This window comes from Agelaius phoeniceus, chromosome 9 (genome assembly GCF_051311805.1).
Source record: "Agelaius phoeniceus isolate bAgePho1 chromosome 9, bAgePho1.hap1, whole genome shotgun sequence".
In the NCBI taxonomy this organism is placed as follows: Eukaryota; Metazoa; Chordata; class Aves; order Passeriformes; family Icteridae; genus Agelaius; species Agelaius phoeniceus.
This window is the reverse complement of record NC_135273.1, coordinates 11,464,076-11,485,925: the sequence shown is the minus strand read 5'-3', so window position 1 is coordinate 11,485,925 and position 21,850 is coordinate 11,464,076. Positions and strand designations below refer to the sequence as shown.

Here is a 21,850-nt window from a genome sequence, read left to right as displayed (position 1 = left end):
CTGAATGAAGTGAGGAGCACTTGTGTTGTCAATTGCCGTAAGTGAAGTGAGCCTTAATTGTTGGCATTGTGAAGTATTTGTATTGCTACATGTTTCATTGCAGTATAATATATCATTCATTAAATGTAACAAAAGCATTTTTAAAATTTAATTAAGTGCTGTTGGTGCACCAGGTAATTTTTATAAAGTCAGATGTCACAATTGTTTGCATTTGAAGTATTGATGGGCATTACCGTCAGAAAGAAGACGTATGACTCTACATTTATCATTCTGATTATGGTAGGCCTGGCAGTTTTAATAGGAGATGGGAAATTAAATTATGCAACTTTGGCTCTACTTCAGAAATGCCCAATGAATTTTGTCCTGGCAAAATACTGAACTTTGGGCTTGTGATGATTTGTGGTGGCAAAGAGAAAGTAACGGCTTGTGAAACTTGATTTAGCCAGAACAGTCTTTCCTATTGCTTGTTATTTATGTAATAGACACTTCATGAGCAGGTTTTACTTTGAAAAGGGAAATATAGAGATAAATGGAGTGAGACACATTTGATGCTTAAATGTGCTCTTCTGCTGGAGCAACCTAGTTTATTGTGTAACAGGGCAAGGATCCTGTGGCTCATTCCTGGCCATGCTAAATCATGGCTGTATATTGATTTTATCTGGAGCCTAAGTGGGGTGAAGAGTGGTTATAAATATAGCAGAGGGGAATAAAAATGAAGGAGTGAAGAAGGCTGAAGAATAAGAACACCAGGGGCATGATTTATTTTGCCTGACTGTAGAGATCTAAAATGTTGCAATGCACGCCTACATTGGGTGTCATGGCTTCCTGTTGTAGTTGATGGTGATCTACTGAATGGTGTTGATTGATTTCTGGAAGCAAATGGAGGTGACTCTTTTACGATGAGGTAAATTGTACCTTGGACTCATTTGTATTGACGAGGCCTCTGCTGAGTGTCAAGGAAGTAATTTCTTTGCTGAGATGTAACTATTTGCTGTATTACCTGAGATTAGAGGACTTGAAACCAACCCTCCTGTCTGGATGTGTGAAAAATGGATTACAGGGGATACGATTCCAATATGATCAAAATAGCAAAAAGCATTTAGTTTCCTAGTTCCTGTTATCGTGCCTACAGATTCTAATGACCCTCACCCTGGAGAAGAGAGCAAACATGAAGTGCAAGCAAAGAAGGAGTTTGCATCCTTTTGTTTTTCTTTTCCTTGAGGCAGCCAGCAGGATGGGTGATGCTGAGGGGTGAAGGTACAGTCCTGTCCCCCTCATCCCCCCAAACAAGCCCCTGCACATGTCTGTCACATCACCAGCACCCAAGGAGAGGGGCAGTCTGTGAGGGTGCTTCCAGAGGAGTGCATTTCTGTGTGCTGGACTGGGAGCTTGCACTCAGGAGTAGGAATGGCAGGCCTGGAAATAGCAGGCTGGCCCTTGCTCTCTGTTCTGCCCCTAAGGAGGGGGAGTTTCAGCTTCCTGAAATCAAAGTCCTTTTGTACAGTTGAGAGATGCATATCTGAGAGACAAAGACAGAGAAGCTCCAGAAGGCAGCAGGCAGGAGCTGATATGTCCTGGCAGAACTTCCAGTGTGGTTGGGGTGGGGTACCCTGTGTGAGAATTTACAGCAGGTGCTGTAGTAGTAAATGGGCCACAAGGCAGAGAGGGTCCTTCTTTTATGCTGTAGCACAGCAGTCTCTTAAAAAGTTCATACATTTAATTTCTAATCACTTTGTGTCTATTGTGTGAAACAGGTTTATGTAATGCTAGAAGCTTGTGGTTTTTTCCTTGGATTGCCCTTTGCAAGCAGGCTTCTCTCTGTTGCTCTTGCCTCTCCTTTTTGAGTCACAACAAACCATCCCTGTCTCCAGTGCTTGTTTTCAGTGAGGAAATGGACCATGTTCTGATCTGATAGCATACCTGAGGTGCTTTACCAAAGATGTGTGCAGTCACACATGTAGCAGCTGATGTTCAGTGTGAGTCCATTGATTTTAGCAGGGAAATGCTGATTAACATCACGGGAGGATTTGACCTGAAAACATGTACAGTATTCTATTCTCACATAAAGCAAGATAGATGTAGTTCATGCCTCCCAGTGCACAGGGTTTTTCCCCCCTAAAATGTGCCTGGTGAGAGATGCAGAGTCCCTGGGCAGAGAGCCTGTGTGCAAGCTCTTTCTTGTGCTAAGGCAACTACTTGTTTCTGTTCAACCTTGACATATGAGAATTCACTTTTTTTTTTTTTTTTAATTTTCTCTTTTTTTTCTACTGCTTTTTTTTTCCTTCTGATAGAAGCTTAATGTGATCAATTTTTCTGGGGAATAAAGGTGCCTAGAGGAACTGCTGCAACTCTTCTGTCCCCTTGGTAGGCATGGATGATTCAGCTTTTCATGCCTGTTGTGTCAGTGGTGAAAGAGAAGGCCAGTTCCTGGAATTTTGGTCTAGCACCTCAGGAACCTCAGTCCCAAGTGTTTAGAAATAATGAATTGGTTCTTTAAAAGTAATGAGTTTGGTAGAGAAAAAGTCAGAGAGGTGTGTGAATAATTTTGGTTGTCCTCTCTTATATGTCTCTTGTGCTTCTGGGACTGAGGAAATGTTGAAAACCATGTTTTTCAAATGCCTCCTCACAGTTAATAGAATTAGAAATTTTTCCCATTTAAAAAAAAAAAAGAAACAAAATCCTCAAGATTTTCATAATGTCCTGATTCCAGTACTGTTCTTCTGCAGGGCATTTATGCTTCTAAGACACATATATTTATTTATGCTTGCAAATGCTGCACATCTTCAGTTGTGTTTTGGTGCATATTTCAGCTGGCTGTCCATATTGGTTGTCTAGGGGAAGAATGGTGACCTGTTTGTGTAGGGTGTGCACACACCTGTGTGCAGGTTTGAAGTTTTGCAATAGAAGCCCCACATAAGTTTTGTGACAGTTACAAGTTCTTCCAGAGTAATAAAATTCTTTAGTTTTGTGTTCAGTTGATTTTTATACGACTATGGTGGCTGTAAAATGAAAGTTAGGGCATGATGCAGTAAAATTTTGGTTCATTGGGAGTATTGTGGGTATGATAAAAGGAGGAGCTGAGGCACCAAAATGAAGGGTGATATTTTTGAGAGGAGGACAATTGATCAAAGAAACAACAAAGCTTAAAGCTTTATAGAAAATCCTTGTGATTCTGTAGTACAAAAGGAGGAAAATGGGATCCTTCCCACAGCCTGCTACCTTGGGCAGCTCATTTCTGCCAGAGGTTCAGTGATCATAAACTGTCTGAATATAGATTTTGTAGCATTTTATACTTGCAGTGTTCAAGAGATAAAAGCACCTACAAATAACATGTTAGCAGAATATACTGGACCCAAGGGGACTTTCCTGCCATATAGTAAGAGAACAATAATGTCATCAAAAGTTTTGCTGCCAAAACAGGACTCTAGTTTTGTCCTCTAACATAGCACTTGCTTCAGGCCAGTTGATTTTCGCAGATCTTGGTGCAAGTCCACGAGAGTTATGCACACATACCCAGCGGCAGAAATGTCATGAGTCTGAAAGTTCTGCTGCAAAATTAAGTCTGATATTCCCTAGCTAGATGAGTTGTGCTTTTCTCTAGTGACAGCATGGAAAAAGCTGCTTTATTTTTCCTTTCCTTTCCTTCCACTATGAGTTATGCTATACCATCACTGTGAACCTAGATTAATACCAGAAAGTATAGTTACATTAAATCAAGTTTGGTGAGTTGTTGTTGACTATAGTTGTTGCCTTGAATTGAGTTTGTGTAGTTCTGGGGCTTTGTAGAGGCTTTTTCTTCACCCTACTTCATAAGATAGTAGGAAGGTACCTAGAGTTTCAATTTAATGGGATAAATGGCTTAAATATAGACACCATAGAATATTTACAAACCTAGAGAGCTGCTGAGAGAGGCTAGATAAGAGCTTTCTTTTTCTTGTGTGATCTGCAGTTGCAGATTCATTTATTCCAAAGGTACACAGCTTGATTGCAGGAGTTGGGTGATGGATGAATCAAAGATGACAGTGTAAATGGTGTCTGCCCAGCAGCCTGGAGGGATCCCTGGAACATGTGAGTTTCTCATTTGGTGATTTTTCTGGCAGTGATGCCTCAATGCAGTGACAGCTTCTGCTCCAGCTGTCAAGCTAAATTGTTCCTGATGGTTGCTGGTATTTACAATGATGCTGTTCATTTGGGTTCCTCCAGTAAACAGTCTTGGCTTGGGATGAACTGAATCTCTGTGAGGTGCAGGGAGGAATTTCTCGGTTTCCATGAGACCTCTTACTCTTCCCTTCTTGCATGTGATCTCTGGCTTGGCTGTCTATGTGTGGAGATGGATGCCTGTAAAATCAGGCTCTGCTTTTCCCTTCAGTTGTAGCCTATTATCAATGCATGGATTTCCAGGGAATCTGGTCAAAAAGAAATTTGGTTGGCTAGAGGTGAACTGAATTGCACCGCTGGATTTTAAGTTATAGTAAGAGCAGTACTGGAGAATGACTTCAAGATATCAGAGGCCCTTGTGGAGACCAGAGTTGGCTGTTGAGTAGGAGAGTGAGGCTGAAAGGAATCTAACTTTCTTTATTATATATTCAAGCTTGCAGAAGCCTCTTGATTCATTATAGGACAGGATATGAAAAGTGCGTGGTAAGGGAGATGGCCCAAAATAATGCATTGTACAAGAGCTGGGGTGTTTGAGCAGGAGATAATATTTGCTGAAGCTACATCTTCAATGCTGTCAGAAATTAAAGTTTTCTACCTTGTTTTTATAAATTTTTTGCTCACAGAATTTATTTCATAGCAAGAATTGTCCTATGAGCAGTTTCTGTGTTCTCCTTTGGGGGATGTTAGACTCCCATAGACTAAGGTGGGCTCTTCTCTGGGCTGGTTTGGTCCAGTATTTGCCCTTTGTCCCAGGCAGCATAGAGCACAGGCTGTATGTGTGGACCAGAGCTGTCCAGAGAGGGATTTCTCCCAGTGCAGAATGTGTACATGTCCTAAGAGTAACTGTTCATCTACTGTAGTTTCCCAGAAGACTTTCAGGATGGCATTGGGGGCATATCCATGACCAAAGGAGATATGTGGTGGCAGCCCATAAATGCCCCATAGGTCCCTGACAGAACCCACAGCCTCAGGGTGAGGGGGCACAGTGCCCTCATGGGGGGAATGGAGTAGAAGAGTAAGGACAGTTTGTGAGACAGCTTTGACTTTGTGAAGAAATCCAACACTCTGAGAAGTGGGGGGCAGCTCCTGAGGACCTGTGAGGTTTGCTGCTCTTCAGCTGGTGAGATGAGACCTGAGTGGAATGGGCAACTGCACTCTGTCAGGGCTGATCCCAGGTAAGAACAGCATTTTCACCTGGGTGAGATGAGTTCAGGCGTGTGTCTGCTCAGTGTCTGAGGGTGGTGGGTCACAAAAACTGAGTAACCATCCCTGTCTGTGAAAATGCTGATGAATGGCAAACTGCATTGGGTGGCAGGTGTGTGTGTGTTAAATAACATACAATTTAAACTGGGGCAGAATACATTGCTTTAATTTTGCCTAAATGACACATACTGCTTGAAACCAGACTAATATTTCTTTCAAGCTGTGTGAAGTTTTTTTTTTTACATGAACAATGACTATGTCTCCAAAAAAAATGCTGTTCTAAATGCAGTTTTAAAACCTATTCATTAATGCCCATGTACACAATTTCAGAAATGTTTTTTTTCCACATGAATAAATAAATCAGAAAAATCTTATGTAAGTTTAGAAGGTGGTTTGGTGGTGTGAAATCTGTTTCTTCCACTAATCTGAAAATATCCCTCTGCCATTAAATCCTGGTCTGTATAATGTAGAGGTTAACCTACAAATAGTGCCACAGGGTTTGTAAAGGAAGGAGGGGAGGAACAGCCAAGCATGTGATTGTAGCTTTATGTTGCACTTTGGCTAATGCCTCAGCCTCTGCTGCTTTGTCCCTTGTAGTCTTATGCTCAATAAACATGAAAGATTGGTCTGTAATAGCAATGAATGTATCCAGATGCTTGCACTGTAATTAAAGGCATATATCACACAATAAAGCACATTTGAATGAAAAATCTTCCCATTAGACGTGTGGTTCACATTTATTTCCCCTTATTGTTAAATTTCTGGAGTATAACCATTGATGGAGTGTAAGGAGGGACTTCTAAAGGGCTGCAATGTGAAGCCCCCAGGAGCACAGAAAATTTTCCTGTTGGGCTGGGAGGGCACAGAGCTCCTCAGTGCAGGCTGACCTGCACAGCAGCATTGGCTTCATCCACGTGGTTGGTGGATCCAATTAGCACAGACCTCAGACCCAACGCTGCCTAATGATTTTTAAGTTAAAGAAACTGGACTAAGGGATCAGCCTGGCTTTGAGACAGAAAAATCAGCAGCCATTAGAGGTGATTCACTCTTTTGTGAATGTTAAAGAGCTGATCTGAGGGAAAAAGGAGTGAAGCAGCCTCTGTGGACAGGAACAACCTGAAACCTCACTCTGCCTCTGGCCGAACCTATTGGATGCCAAAGGAAGAAATTCTGGTAAAGATAACTCCTGGTACACCTTGTAGCCTCTGGAAGCAGGAGGCAGCTCTGCCATCTCCATCCCATTCTGATCTCTTCATGGTCCCAGTATTATTCCCTTGTTCCTGTTCTCTACTTTAGTCCTCCCTCAAACTCTATAGCTGATTTTGAAATGGTTAAAAGATCATGGAGAAAGGAATAAATAAGCAATCAGAAAAGTTAGCCTTCCCTAAAATGGCATTTCTATTTATAGTACCTTTTGCGGGTCGCTAAATTCTTTAGCAGTGATTGAAATGTGTTTTGATTGACCAAATTGAACATATTTTTTCTCCAGATTTTCAGTTTAAGCTAAAAAATATGGAAGCAGTATTTTTCATCTTGTTTCTTCACCACTCTAGCATTTCTGGAGGTAGGGGAAAAGCACACAAAAAAAAAGAGCCTGTTTTTCACCCAGGGGTAAAACATACCTTAAACTCTGTGTGATACTCAATTGTGACACTGCTCCTGTTGCAGCTATGTCTGGATTTCTTGTTCCACTGGAAACAAGTCATGGAGTAGAAAAGCAAAAGGTGGTCTGCTCTTAGCAGAAATACCAAATTTTTGGCTGAGTGTGCTTGGTGTCAATTGCAAATGAGGCTTAAGAAAAATTGAATTGTGAAGTTTTTTAATTGAACTCTTTTTTTCACTGGTTTAATCAAATATTGTCTTTTTTTGATGATGAAGTGGCAAAGCAGAAAGAGGCGTCTTGCTTTCAGCATCAGGTTTGAAGTGGACCCATTGAGTGAAAGCATTTTTTGAACTATGAAATCATGAAACGTGACATCAGTGCATTATCTTAACCTGAATGACTTAGTTAGAAACCAGGTTGAGCTATACAATTACATCCTGAAGTCAGACATTTCCAAAGAATTTGGTCTTTGTTCAGAAGATCCCTGACCAGTGTCTTACTGTGGTGGGATGGAGACTGAATTTCTTTTGCCTGAAGACCTAGTCTTACTGATTAGCTTGTGTAATATTTTTCTTAAAATGCAAAAAACCCTAACTTCCCACCTTCAGAAACCTTTACTATTTTTTTCCTCCTCGTATGGGACAGATGATGAAAATGTAATTAGTATTTAATTTCTGTCTTGACCAGTTTTCAAAATAGTCTATTTCCAGTGTCCCATCTATGATACAACATCTGTAGGGAACTGAGCAGCTCTGGTGAGTCTCAGACATGAATCAGTCTGGGCATATCCTCTTCCCATGCCTAAGACAATCTGGCTGTACAATGCTAGAGAAGAACCTTGGGCTGCAATGAGGACTCTTGATGCAGCTTTTAATCACCTGGAAGGAAAATCAAAGTAAAGAGATAAACTGGTCCATTTGTTTTCATTACAATTACTAGTTTTTACTACTCTGTGTAAACAAAGACCATAAATTTGGTGCTGGTAGACTTCTTTCTACTAAGTTCAGCCCCACAAGCTGTTGCACAAATCTTTTGGCTCAAGATATAAGATTTATTTTTAGCTTCTTTAATGTGGAGCTGTCAAGGGTGCCTTACCTGAATTGTGGTTTCCAGGCAGCTTGTGACAAGAGAAGAAAAGGAGAAGCTCTTTTTTTCCATTATTTAGGGCTCCAGGAGCACTTCCAGGTTTCAGATCTCGGTACCACTGGAACCCTGCCTTGCAAGGTGGCAGGGATAGGCAACTCCCTTGGAGGAGTTGGAAAGAACAAGCACAGGCAGTCCTTGAGGTGGTTATCAGCTTGAAGGTGATGTCAGCCTTTGTGTCCCTAATGGTAACTCTTGACACTCCAGGGCTGTTTCACTGAGGGGAATAGAGGAATAGAAGAAAGAGAGGAATTCCCCAATTTTTTCTTTCGATGCAGCCTTTTCTGATGTGGGTAATAAAGCCACTTCCATGGCAAGGGTTGCTCCTGACCTGGTTTCAGCCACACAACTGAAGTATTTTAGACCTGACTCCTGTACCTACAGTGATGCAAGTAACCCATCCTGCCTCCCAGGAGAATATGAGAAAGGGGTTTCCATAGACCCCACGGTTTAAACATTTCACTGATGCTGTGGAAGGGAGAGGTATCCATCTGTCCTTAAAAAAGCAGGGATGGAAGAAGTGATAAAGAAGTAGGATATGTTCTTGGGGTACCAATAGCTGTCTTCATGGCTGTACTGAATCTATCCTGTGTTCAACTGGCTGCTGTCAGACATGGCTTATCTGTTCTGTACTCTAGAGACTGAAAAGCATTGTGAATTTTTCCTCCAGTTCATTTTTCTTCTAGGAATGACCTTTCTGAAATATTAATGATGACACCCTTCTTCTTTTCCAATTTAATTTCTAATACAGAAGTGTAAAGAAAAGATACACCTTGAGTTTTCTGAGAATTTGCAACTTTTTTTGAGCCTTTAGTTTTTTTCTATTGCTAATGATTTTTGTCCTTCTGTAAAAAAAATTTAAGACCCTGCAACAGACTTTCTTTTCTGAGTTATACTTTGCATGCAGTCCAATTTCCTACAGAAATGTTGACCTAATTTTATTTTTTTTTCTGCCCCGGTTTGAATTTTTGGCAGGAGCCCTCCACACATCTTGCAGATTTTTCCCACCAGCTCTGGCTGAGAAGGTGCTAGTTTGCTTTGTGCTTTTCTGGGATCTGAGCCATCTTTCCATGTAAGCAATCTGAGCTACTGCTTGGGATTGTGCTCTTCTGAGGCCAAGCAGGCCAGTCTAATCTGACCCTCCTCTTCCATAATGGGTCAGCTGCTGCCAACTTATTCCCACTAGACCCACTCTCACCCTGATGCATTTATTTTGAATACATCTTTCCATCATCACCTAAATGTAGTGTCTGGAGGAAGTGTAGTTTTTTGTGTAATAAATGAATTGTTCCTCTAAATGCATGCAGTTCAGCTGATCTTCCTCACTTTATCTAACATCATTTGCACTCTTGGATGACTGGCAGGCAGAAAACTGTGGAGTGTCTCACCAGATGTTTTCTCAGGCCAATAGACCTGATTTCATAGCAAGAAATAATATTTGATTTTATTTGCTTACTGGCTTTCATGTATGTTCCTTTTATGTATGTTCCTTCTTACATGTGTATACATGAAAGTCTATAAATAGCAAAGCTCTGTGAATGTCTTTAGTCTGTTTTCTATTGCTTTTCAGTCTATAAGTGACATCTATACATGCTTCTTGCAGTGATGGAGTGTACCCAACATATTGTATGCTTGGTCTTTCTTGGGCTTGCCTTCAAACTTCATTCTTCTGTGTGCTTCCCCCATGAAGCCCAAGCAGGTCATGAAATCCATCTCAACCAGATCAAATGTCTGGTGGGGTCATCTCTTTCTGCACTAGTCACTGCAAGCTTTTTTAGTGTCAGGAGAGGCAGAGGATTCTAAGGCTTGAACAATGAGCAGTTTTAGAAGTGTCTTGCCTGTCTAAAAATGAGCCTTGGTGACTAGATCAGACATGGATAACTAACATCAGGGGCTTGAGTCTCTCCCTGTGTTTCCTTCATTGCTTGTTCTTCTCTACTCTCTCCTTAACTGGAATTGAAGCAGACCAATTTTTTAATCTGTTCTGAGAAGCTTTACTTTTCCAGAAAACTTAAAACAGGTTTTTTTTTTTTTTTTTTGCTAGCTCTTCTTGGTAAAATAAACAAAGCACCCAAACCAAATTACCCACAACCCTGAACAAGATCTTCCAAGCCAGCCAACATGATGTGTCACCCTGAGAGTTTGTACTGGAGAATTGCAACAGCATTTTCACATGCAACACTGTGTATCTAAAGCTCCTTTCTTTACAGTTCTGTAGTTCTGAATGTGTTTCTGGCATGTTGCTTGTGTTTGTGGTACAGAATTTGACACCAGGGATAAAGCTCCTTCTTTAAGGGGCTTGCCAATTTACTTGGAAACAATGCTGGTGTGAAATAAAATGTTGCCACTGTTCTTAGAGTTTGAAGACGAAGCATTCTGCCTGTGGTACATAAAATCCTTATGATTCAGATTTGTGCTGAGCAAAACAAGCAGGAGTTAAGGTCTGACCTGTAGTGAAACAAAGTTGGGTATCACTGGAGCTGCCAACGTCTTTCCTCGCACAGATTGTGTTCTTGGTGAGCTGCAGGGCTGTGTTGGTGGATGTGATATGTTTGGTGCTAGCTATGTTTGCTAGTCCTTGAGTGGGGAGTATCGTGATGCTGTTTGGATAAATATTTGCCATTTACCTTTTTGATGGTACAGCCTTTCCTGTTGTAAGTGATAGGTCTGACTATAGACTCCTGAGTAGAGGAAGAGTCAGATCCACTGTATGCCAATCTTTAGCTGTGCCAAGAGACAAGACCAGCCCAGACAAACGTAAAGACCCATAATGGTCTTAATTTTTCAGTCACCAGTGTAAGTCAAATAACAGAAGGAGGTTGCAGAAGGGCCATACCCTCATAATACCATCCCCATGGTACACCAGAGTCCACCCTCTTGAACCAATGTGTTGGACTGCTCCAGGAGGTGGAAATGCCAGAGATTACTTGTCACTAAAGAGCCAGAGCAGAGCTTTAAAATGGGAAAATCTTGGCACCATACCTACATAATTTTTTTTCCTTTGCTTAGTATTCAGCCTTAGGACAAATTAATTTATATTGAATTCTGCTGTACTTGCCACTAAATTTGTTGTCTTTTCTAAAGCTTGTCTTCTCCCGTGAAGGGAGATAAACAAAAAGTATATGTATATATTCAATTTTAATGCATACTAGAAACCACTTTATTGTATGTTTTATTTATTTATTCAACACTAACCTTTGCATTTGCATCTGTAAATAATACTACAAAACTGAACTGGGCCAGAGAGGCCTTTTAGGGATTTGTTCTGTCATACAGCTTTAAGACTCAGTCATCAGGTTAAAATTTGAAGTGGATGCCCAGAGTAAGTATGTGAATAATAAACAAAAATTATTGAAATGAATAATATCCTCTTTATCTCTTTATCTGAAATCACAAAAAGGCTGCAAGTTCAGTTTAATCCTTCTGACATCAGTCAGTCTGAGCTTTAAAAGAGAAAAGAAAGAAATAAACACAGACCAGTAGCTAGTCTCTGGTTTTTAACTTGATACAGAGTGGGATGCTCCCTGAAAGAGACACTGGGAGACATGAGTGGTTGAAAGAGATTGTGCTTCATGTCACTGAGCTTTCTGTAGCTACTGCTGCTATGCTTCTGCAGAAGAAAAGGAAATGCCAGGGGCAAAAGATAAGAGAGAATCGAAGGAAATGGCTGTATGTAGTTAATCCTTTCCTCTCATGGTGAGAATGGTTAATCCATTGCAGAATACAATCAGGATGCTAGACCCACTTGGACGCGCTTGTGAGCGTGACTTAACTGGGACTAAGTTGCCTGAAGCCTGGCTAACTTGCACCTGTAGTGAAAACATGCAAAGGATAACCAAGTTGTTTGACACAACTGATGTTGTAGCACTGTAGAATTTTGACTTTGGAGTGTGGATTCTCAGTTATTGTTTGTAAAAACCCATGTGTTCTGAGAATTAGTTATCTTAATATTGATGCTGACTTCATAAGCCTAATCTCGAATTTGGACAAGGAATTTTCTTTTCCTGGCTCCTTTAATTAAAAAAGACAAGTGATGCTTTGTTGCTTTATTTTATATCTACACAGAATTCCTTTTGGGGCAGAGGACTCTATCATATTTTTTTAGACAATCACCTGAAAAGCAGAGGAAATCTGGCTGTTGTGGACTTGTAGTGCAGTATGTTACCCTATCTAGAGACAGTGCTAAAGAAATATGGCCAAATTAGAATATTCAGATATTTGATCGCCTGAAAAACACGGGGTAGAAAATATTTCTTAATATTTCTTACAAGCTTAGTGGTTTTGGCTGAAGTTTACATAATTGGAACCCTTTTTGACATGAAGATTGAAGGATACCTGCTTCCATATCTTTCCTCCATATGTGTTTTACTGGCAGCTTGAGCTGTTACTGGCCAGACTGGCATTCCTGTTGGCAAAAATGCAAAGGCCTGATTCTTTTGTCTTTATGCATATCAGCTGCATTAGATACTTGATGGAGTCTGAATTTAAGTTTCTGACTTTCTTCTGCTGACTATACAGTGATTTGGTTGTGTAGTTGAGTACAAACATAGCAAGAATTAATTAACTGCCTCAGGCTTTGGACACTGCTCAAACAGCCCTTTCCAATCATCTTTCTAAATTGATCTATGGTCCAGCTCTGATGTGGCTGCTGCCTCTCTGTGGTCAAAGATGCTGCCTGTTCAAGAAATGTTAATATTCAGTGTGAGCACATGTAGTTTATCTTCCCAGTCACTCGTAGCCATCCATCACAGCGGTGCCACAGGACACATCACTAGGTTGTGAACCCTTCCAATCTGAACATGGACCTACCTCCAATTTGCAAATTCAGTTACTCAAATCAAATGCAGTGCAGAATCTTGTGCTCAAATGATATAATTTTCCCATTAAGGACTTAAATTTGACTATTACAAACTTCAAAGTTTTTTCAGTTCCCTTATCTACCTCCTTAGCTGGCAATCAAGCCTTGTTTTGTTAAGCCAGAATATATATCAGATGAAATTTATTTGAAATCCTGATCAAAATGCTGCCTGATATTTAGTTCTCTGTGATCTAGTGGTAAAGCATAGTAGTTATTTCTCAAAGCATATTTTTTCTCTGAAGAACCGAATTTGTTCGTAGTTGGAGAAAAGGAGCTTACATATGTTTTGATTGTGAGAGGGTGCATTGTGGGTAAGAAAATAATTACATGGAGAATGGTGTTTGTGGTATTAAGCAGAATATGTATGAGGCAACATATGTCTGAAACTCAATGTGGAGTTGCATGGAAATTTGGTTACATTTCAGCTGTGTCATTTCTTAACCAGAAAGACTCAAAAAATCATTATATTGAAAGTTTGGCTTCCAAGAAGAGTCATGTCACTATCTTTGGTGTTTAACTAATGAGCAGGTTGATTCTAACTTATCTAAAAATTTAGACCTCGTTCTCAATATTAGAAAATATAAATTAGGAGCAATTTACTTTTCAATACAGAAGAGATCTGATTCATTCCATGAAAACAAGTAATGGCATGACCTTGAGGATAGAGTCACTACCTCATCAGAGTCATGTTGGCTAATCTGATTTGTCTCTCATTCTATTTGATACTAGGAACTCACATGTCACCTGCTTCCTATTAAACAAAAAAAGCCAGGAGAACAGCCAGCTTTGTTACATGGCAGTCAAAGTGAATGTGCTGACAACTGAAATTTGGAAGGAGAAAGTTGTTTGACAAGGTTTGGCAAGACAACCTGCTTTTGATTTTCTGGAGCCCAGTGTGGTTTAAGAGTAAAGGGAAGACATTAGCCTCCCCTGGCAGTGAGGGTGATTGGTAATTGTGTATAGTTATTGTGAATAATCCATTCATGTTCTTTAATCTTAGCTGATTTTAATACTTTATCTAGCAACAGTCTTCCTTCTTTTTCCTCAAAGTTTATTCTTTCTCTCTTTCTCTGTGTTCCAGCTGTACAGCTCAATGGACTTTGGAAGAAAATGGCAGCTCATGCATGAGCGGGTCACTCCAAACAGGTTTTACTGGTGAGTTAAGGCCACTGGCTTAGCTTGCTTTGGGTGGGTCATGGAGGGGAGAAGGGCATCTTACTTGAATGGATTGGTTACTTTATCTGAACGTGAAGTATACCCTGGGTTTTGTTCATCATCAGTGCTATAAATTCAGTCCATAGAACACACCTTGCAGTCTCTGTGTTTGTACTTCTCATTTGATAAAACGCGGTGTCTTTTACAGAGAAGTACAAGTCTTTTGATAATTGCAGAACTCCTGCTTCTTCATTGTACACCTGCCTAGAGTAACGCAGAGGAGCTGCCCAGTGCCTCAGTGACAAACCTGTGACCATTAGACTTCCTATTTTTCAGCCCTTCAGAGAGTTACTTTAGCCTAAAACACAGTCTTTGTGCAGAGCCAGCCACTCTGACCAGTCTCCTTATGCAATCTTGGTGAGAAGGGATGATTCACTCTGCTTTAAATCACTCTCTGAGGAGCCAGTTTTATTATAGTGACTAGTGAAAGCCCAAGATCTGCAGTTTGCTAAAAATCTGCTTTGTGACTCAATTCCTTCTCAATTCCCAAGTGTCAGCCTCTCAAATTGGAAGAGTGTCTTAAAATCAGATGATGAAACAAATTTAGTTCCTATCTCCAGGCTCAGCCATCTCAGATGCATCTTTCCCAAACTTCTCTGCACCATGTGAAGGCTTAAGAATTGACTTTTAGAGAGAAAAAGAAAAGTGTAGTTCTTCTGTAGTTGAATTTAGGATTTGGGGCTCGAATCAGATTCTTAATGCTGTACTTACTATATGCCAGATGATGGGGTGTGTGTGAATGTGTAGAAGTGCTGATTTACAGAATCTGTGCATGGATAAAAAAAGTATCTGGTGCTTAAGACCCAAAAAGATTGTAATATTAAGGAACTAGAGGGTCACATTTTGGATGGTTAAAAATAAAAAGGACTTGGAAAACTTAAAAATTTACTCCCAATTACAAAGCATGATACATATCTATGTCCATATCTATATATCTTAGAGTCAAATTCTTGTAAAAGTTTTTGCACCTCACTGAAAGCCCCTGGAATCCAGGCACAAAATATCTATAGATTGTGTTTTCAGTATTTCCACACCTTGAAGTGGAGGTAGACTCCTCATTTCAAATTATCTTCATTCTTCTGGAAATCTCTCTAAACATCTTTAGACTCCAACATTTAAAGCACTGACCTTTTGGCATCAGGTCTAGAGATTTCCCTTAGTGTCCATGAGGAATCTGGACAGTGTGAGAAAGTTTTGAACACTGAGGAAAGGAAGTTTTAAGGTTCCTAAGTCACACAGATCTGCAAAATATATCAAAATATATCAATATATCAAAATATATCAAAGATATATATCTATATATCTGCAAAATATATAGAACCTTGTCTGTCCATGTTACAGACAGACTGACAGACTGGCTTAATTCTTTCAAATACAGAGTTTCTCAAGGGGACCTGTGTTTCCTGCCCCATCAGCTGGACAGCTGTGAATATCCCCTGTCCATCTGTCTTTGGAGGCCCTGCCTATGTTTGCTGAGCAGACATGAGGATCACCATCCTGAGCAGGGGACAGAGGACTATTCCATAATATAGGAAAGAAGGTTGTTTTTCTCTCCTGGTTCTGGTGGCAGGTGGATGATTGACCTAACTATCAAAAATCCTTTGATCTCACTATTCATGCTGGCTGCACATGACAAAGGCAAGTGTAGATCCTCTCCAGGTGTATCCTTCAGTAGAGCAGAATAGCTGGTCCTTGGAATAATTTTAACCTATCCTTCAAATAACACAAGTGAGCTTAGGGGAGAGGCTTTCTTGGAGGATAAGGTGCAAGGGCTAAGCTGACTTTGGAAGAAAAGCAGAACGTCTTTTTAAAGGACAGGTTGTGATGTTGTGACTTATTTTCTGCTTCCATATAATAATGTTTAATGGAAATTGCTTGTTTGTCCACTTGGACCCCAAATGTGTATTGTTTTCCACAGTCTACCCCATTTTTCATTGTCTTTTGCTGCATGGTTTGAACACTGTTTTTAGCAGTGCATTATGTAATGTCTGTGTTTCAGGTGCCTTTTTCTCTTAGGAAATTAACAAGTCTTCTATAGTTAAAACTCGTAAGACATAGACTTAGAAATCTTTATTCCACTCAGAAACAGCAGAGTCCCACAGAGAATAAGCTTCCCAAGAGAGTGAATTAGGTTTTTCCCAGAGTGGGAGGGATTTGAAACAATCCATAGTGCAGGTATAAGAGGTATTGAAATTGTGGAACATAATAACTCTCCTTAGCTGATTTATTTCTCTTTTTCATTTCCTTCTCTTTAAAGCTTCAAACTGTGATGGCTTGCAAGTTCTGGCTTGTAAGATCTTTACAGAAATAAAAATGCAAATAAACATTTTAGCCTCCAAAATTTGTTGATTTTTTTAGTGTGCTACAAAAGAGAGAAAAGTGGATATAGCTGAAAGTTTCAGAGGGACGTAAGCCACTATTCTGTGAAACTCATAGAATCATAAAATAGCACAGATTGGAAAGACCTGAAAAATCATCTAATTCCAACTTCCCTGCCAGGGCCAAGGGCACCTTCCACTAGACCATGTTGCTCAAAGCTCCATCCAGCCTGGTCTTGAGCACTGCCAGAAATGGGACATCTGTGACTCCTCTGGGCAACCTGTTCAATTGCCTCATCAGCTTCACAATAAGGAACTTATTCCCATTATCTATTCTAAACTTACCATCTTTAAACTGAAAGCCACCACTCTTGGCCTATTACTACATGTTCTTGTACAATCTCCCTCTGTTTAGCTACTGAGAGGTGCTTTAAGTTCTCCTGGAGCCATGAGGTTCACACAGACCCACCTCTCAAGTCTATCAGTCTCTCTCTGGATGCCCTCCCTTCCCTCTGGTGTGTCAACTGCAGCTCTCAGCTTGCCTGTGGCAAGCTTTCCTTTCCATGTCACCAGCCTATCACTGTCCCTGTCATCAGTCGATCAAATACTACATTATTGAACCTCTGAATTAAAACTTCCATGAAAGTTGAAATAGTAATGATAGGGAGATGCCAAAATGAGAGAAGCTGCTCTTTTGTGCTGCTCTGCATTGTTCATTAGTAGAGGCTCAGGTAAGCATCCTTCATGAAATGGGACAGTTTCCATCTGATTGGAATGCAGCTGGCTTTATCTGGGGCAGGCTTTGCTGAATGTGTTTGCCTTCAAAACATGACTTTCATCTCTCAGGCTGCTTTGAATGGGCTTGTGAAGACTATAAACTTCACCCGGTTCATGTGATCAGTCAACCTGACAAGAAGTGGTCTTATTTTTCTCTCTGAGATCTTTCTGAATAATTATACCTTCCCTGAGAGACCTCACGCATAGAGACCTTGGTGCCAGGAGAGAATCATGATTGCTTCAGAGCTTGTGAGACTGGGATGTGAATTTTGCCTCAGCAGAGTAAGCACAACCTCTCTGCTAGTCACGGACACACAAGTCACTCTGTGCATTTTTTGGTGTAGCTCTAGCAAGCAGCATCTGTGATGGCTCTCTGGTCAAAAACAAAGCCCTAAGCTCCAGTCCCAGCTTGTGGCATTGTATCCTGGCTCTTGCTTTCAGCTTCTTTCCTTAGTCATAGTTGTTGGTGCTACTCACTGGTTTGTAGTTTTGTGTTCTCATTCATTATGGGTGTCACATGTCCAACTGTTCATGGGACATTTCTCATGGGTTCCTGAGCCTGCTCAAACTTTGTGCATAAGCTGAGATTCACCCCTGGGCCACTCATAGTTACAAAAAACCCTAGGATTTGAGTTCTCTACTTTGGTAGTAGTGATTCATTTGTTAACTACACCCACTGATGACAGTGGCAGAGCTTGAACAGACTGTGTTAGTTGATGTGTGTACAGGCATCCAGATTTGGCTCCCACGTGCCTTGGCCTCAGATTTTAATAACTTAGGATCCTGTAAGACTGGAAATAGCGAGTTTGCGCTAATGTGATGCAGAAATTCCAAGATCAATCAAGATAACTGAAACCAGCATGGGTGCAAAGTTTGTTAAAATCCTACTCAATGTTCTTTTCTTTCAGAACACATTTCTGCAGCTCCCTCTGGGCCCTGTTCATTTTATATCACTATAACTTAGACACCTGTGCTGCCATGTGGAGGATATGAAAAAATAAAGCCCGTATTTTGTACCGTAGAAATGCTGGGGAAGCTTCCTCGCCTGTGAAACACATGGTCTGTTCTGCTGACTAAATACTGTTGCTCTCCTGATAAAGAGTCGTAGGACTTGAATTGTCCTTAAGTATTTTTTTTACTCCCTCTGCCTTTTCCTGCAGCAGCACGATGGGACCAAGCAGGTGGGCAGGATGGGTTGGTTACTGGAGCATCCACCAGGCACGTTGCTGGGCCACAGCTTTCCCCTGTCACCTTGGGTGACTCCAGCTGACTTTGCCTTGTTACCCTGTAGGTGAGACTGGGATAGGAGAGCACCTTGATGACTGTAGTGGGTGAAGTACTCAAATATATAGTAATATGAAGTGCTAGAGCAGTAGATTAAGAGAACTAGAGGGTAAAAGAGAATGAAAAGATGCTTTAGTGGCATATGAAATCCTTTTATCATCTTACGGCTTAATTCTTTCAAATATAGAGTTTCTCAAGGGGACCTGTGTTTTCTGTTCAGTCAGCTTAACAGCTGTGAATATCCTCTGTCCACCTGTCTTTGGTGTCCCTTCCTATGTTTGCTGAGCAGAAATGAGGATCACCATCCCGAGCAGAGGACAGCACTATATTCCTTTGGACACCAACACCCTTCCTTAGGGTCTCCCCAGGCTTTTGTTTTTTGGAGAACACATTCCTGTTTCCTGCCTTATGTCATCACTGAGGAATATGAAGTGGTGGACATGGAACCATTTTCCTTGGTGTGGTTTTGTTGGTTTTTTTTTGTGTGTTTGTTTTTTTTTTGTGGGTTTTTTTTGTTTGTTTTGTTTTTGTGGTTTTGTAGGGTGCTTGTTTTTTTTTTTTTTGCCTGTTACAGCTAGACATTTCCCTTCTTATTTATTTTTTTACTCGTGTTCTCTGGGACCATGGGTGATTCTCTCAAAGCCTGGGAGCAGGAAAGTGGGGAATACCCATTTCCATGGAAGAGAGAGAGAAATCTGTGCAGAATTTCTGAATGCCTCTGGTACTTCTGATACTTGGAGCCCTGAAGTCAGTGTGCAGCATGAGTCTAGTCAGTAAAAGCCACTGAAATACACACTGGTGATGAAAGTTGGACAGATAAGACCAACAAGGCAGGAAAGGAGAGAGGAGGAAAATAAGACATGCACTAGCATGGCTTCAAGGAGCAGCATTTTTATTTGCAAGTAGAAAAATTAGTTGTATCAAGCAGTTCTCAAATACATTACTGATTCCCTCAACAAATCTCCCCTGAATTTTATTTTTTTCCCTTCTTTTCCATGATAATCAACCAGATTTATATTTTGTTTTGGGATTTTTTTTTTTTTTTTTTTGCATCTATGGATGCCAGCCACACTCACTTTGATCTCTGAGAGTTAAAAATTGTGAGATGGGAACACTTTGACTGAAAGAAGAAAAGAGGCTGTGTGCCCAGGAACTTAGGCTATGCTTTGGAGTTAAAGGTTTTCTGTCACAGTTGTTTGAGGAATGAGACAACAAATTTTGTCATTCAAGGGCAAGGTTTTCAATCTTTTTGTGATTTTGGGTAAGAAAAGTTGATAAAATGTATCAGCCAGTGTATTTCTTTTTAGTCGCAGCCTGAATTTCAGGATGGCTTTAGTGAAGGCTGGTTTGGATATCTGAGAGTAGTATGGCAGAAGTTAAGGGGTTTGCCTCAGTTTTTCTAAAGGTTATTGTCTGGGTTTGTATCTACCTTCACACAGATATTTGTGTCTGGTTTTATTTCTTCATTGTGACAGCACTGATATTTCCTAATTCCAGTGCCAATTTTGGTCCATGCAGACTGTTTCAGCAGCAGTTCCAGTAGTGACCTTTGGATACAGCTGACATTACCTTTACTTGCCTAGTTTGTCAGCAAAGAGATGGTTAGTCAAATCCGTGCCTGCCTCTCCTGTAAATCCCACTAATCATTAACTGCCAGATGGTGTCATTGCACAGTGCTGGGGAAACATCGCCTGATTTTTTACAGCCAAGTTTAGTGTTAGGAAAACATAGTCTTGTAAATGTCAAAATGACTCCTAAATAATCCTACATTAGAGTTTTTCAGAATTAAAACCATACCATACATGGAGCTATGGATAAAGGAATGACTCCAGTTTGGCCACCTACGAGCATCACCAAGGCACTTACCCAGTGCCTATTACTGGAGCCTCCCTTGGGCTAATGACTCATTTGGCTCTGGAAAGGGACTTGCTGCCCATGCCCCGTAGGCAAGAACACCCAGGGAAGGTTTTTCTCCTGGAGAGTAAAGCTAACATAAATCTGGAATGTGTTACTCAAGCCACCATGACCATGAATTGTACTAAGCTGAGGACAACATTTTCAAACTCTAGCCTCAAGCTCTGTAATAAGAGTTCAGGAGAGATGAGAATTTCCCATAAATTCTTGGTATATATTGGAAGATTTCCTTGCAAGGTCACTTTAGTTAATTAAAGACCGCAACACCATGGTGATAATAAACCTAATTTTTTTTTTCCCTTTTCAGTTAAAAATGGGCAAAGTGAAACTGTGAGGCTAGGTGTTTTATTTCATTTTGTGTGCCTACAATTAATGCCATCGGCACTATAGATATTTAGTGTTTCCAAATGTTAGGTTGTGGGTGACTAACTTGTGATTACAAAGTAACTCAGTGACAGAGATATAAATGGAGCCTGGATATAGAGGTGGATACTTTTTATTGGCGGAAATAGTGTTTGTTTTTGTTGAAAAAGTTCCAAGTCAATAAAGGTATTTTAGAATTCATGGCAACATTATCAAAATATTTCTCTAAGAAATTAGAGGAAGGAATATTGTGAAATATTTGACAGTTTTTGGATGGTCTTTTTAAGTAATCTTAAAATTTGACTAAAACTTCATTTTGCAATATATGATTTTAAAATTAAAGCAGGGAAAGAATGCAGTCTGAAACAAAGTGTGTGATAATTTTTCCTAATTATAATCCTATCTTGATTTTGAACTATAGATTGGTAAGTGCTCTTCTAGGGACATTGTGATAGACTTTATGGGTATCTAAGAGAATGAAACCCTAAATGACCCTAAGAATAGGAAAATCCTTCACTTTCTCTCTCTGGGAAATGCTGCAGGACTGTTTTATAGAGACTGCACAGACCTCACGAGTTCCATTAGTGCCTCTGGTCAGTGAAATGTTCAGACTACTGTTCCCCTTTCTGAGCTCAGTCCATGTTCCTTTTTGGACAAATTGGTGAGACATCGACAGAAATAGTTGCATGTGGAAAAGCATCTTTGTGGAAGATGAAAAAAACCCATAGTACAATACTGGAGAAATATTACAGACTATATTCTAGTTTACCTGGGACTAAAACCAAAGGTATTTGGAGGTTTGGTGTATGTTTATGCCAACTGATGACTTTATCTCACAAAGGAAATTTGTTACAACTAATCTCTTGTGCTGTGAATGTAAGCTCTAAGTTGTAATTGATGGATGCTTTTGTATTGTGTGGTGTCCCTCTCCTTACTGCCTGCTTTCCTAGGAAAATAAGTGTTTGGCATTTTTACTAAGTCCCGTGGATGTCATGCTGGTCAGGCTGCCTAGGC

General features: G+C 40.4%; 1 protein-coding gene across 1 annotated transcript in view; it reads left to right on the top strand.

Annotated features, from left to right (window-relative positions):
- SORCS3 (sortilin related VPS10 domain containing receptor 3) overlaps positions 1-21,850 on the top strand; it is a 266,927-nt gene that overhangs the window by 152,709 nt on the left and 92,368 nt on the right. Inside the window, exon 5 of the mRNA XM_054637549.2 lies at positions 14,047-14,120. Within this exon, the coding sequence (XP_054493524.2) occupies positions 14,047-14,120 (74 nt within the window). The remainder of the gene's footprint in view (positions 1-14,046; positions 14,121-21,850) is intronic.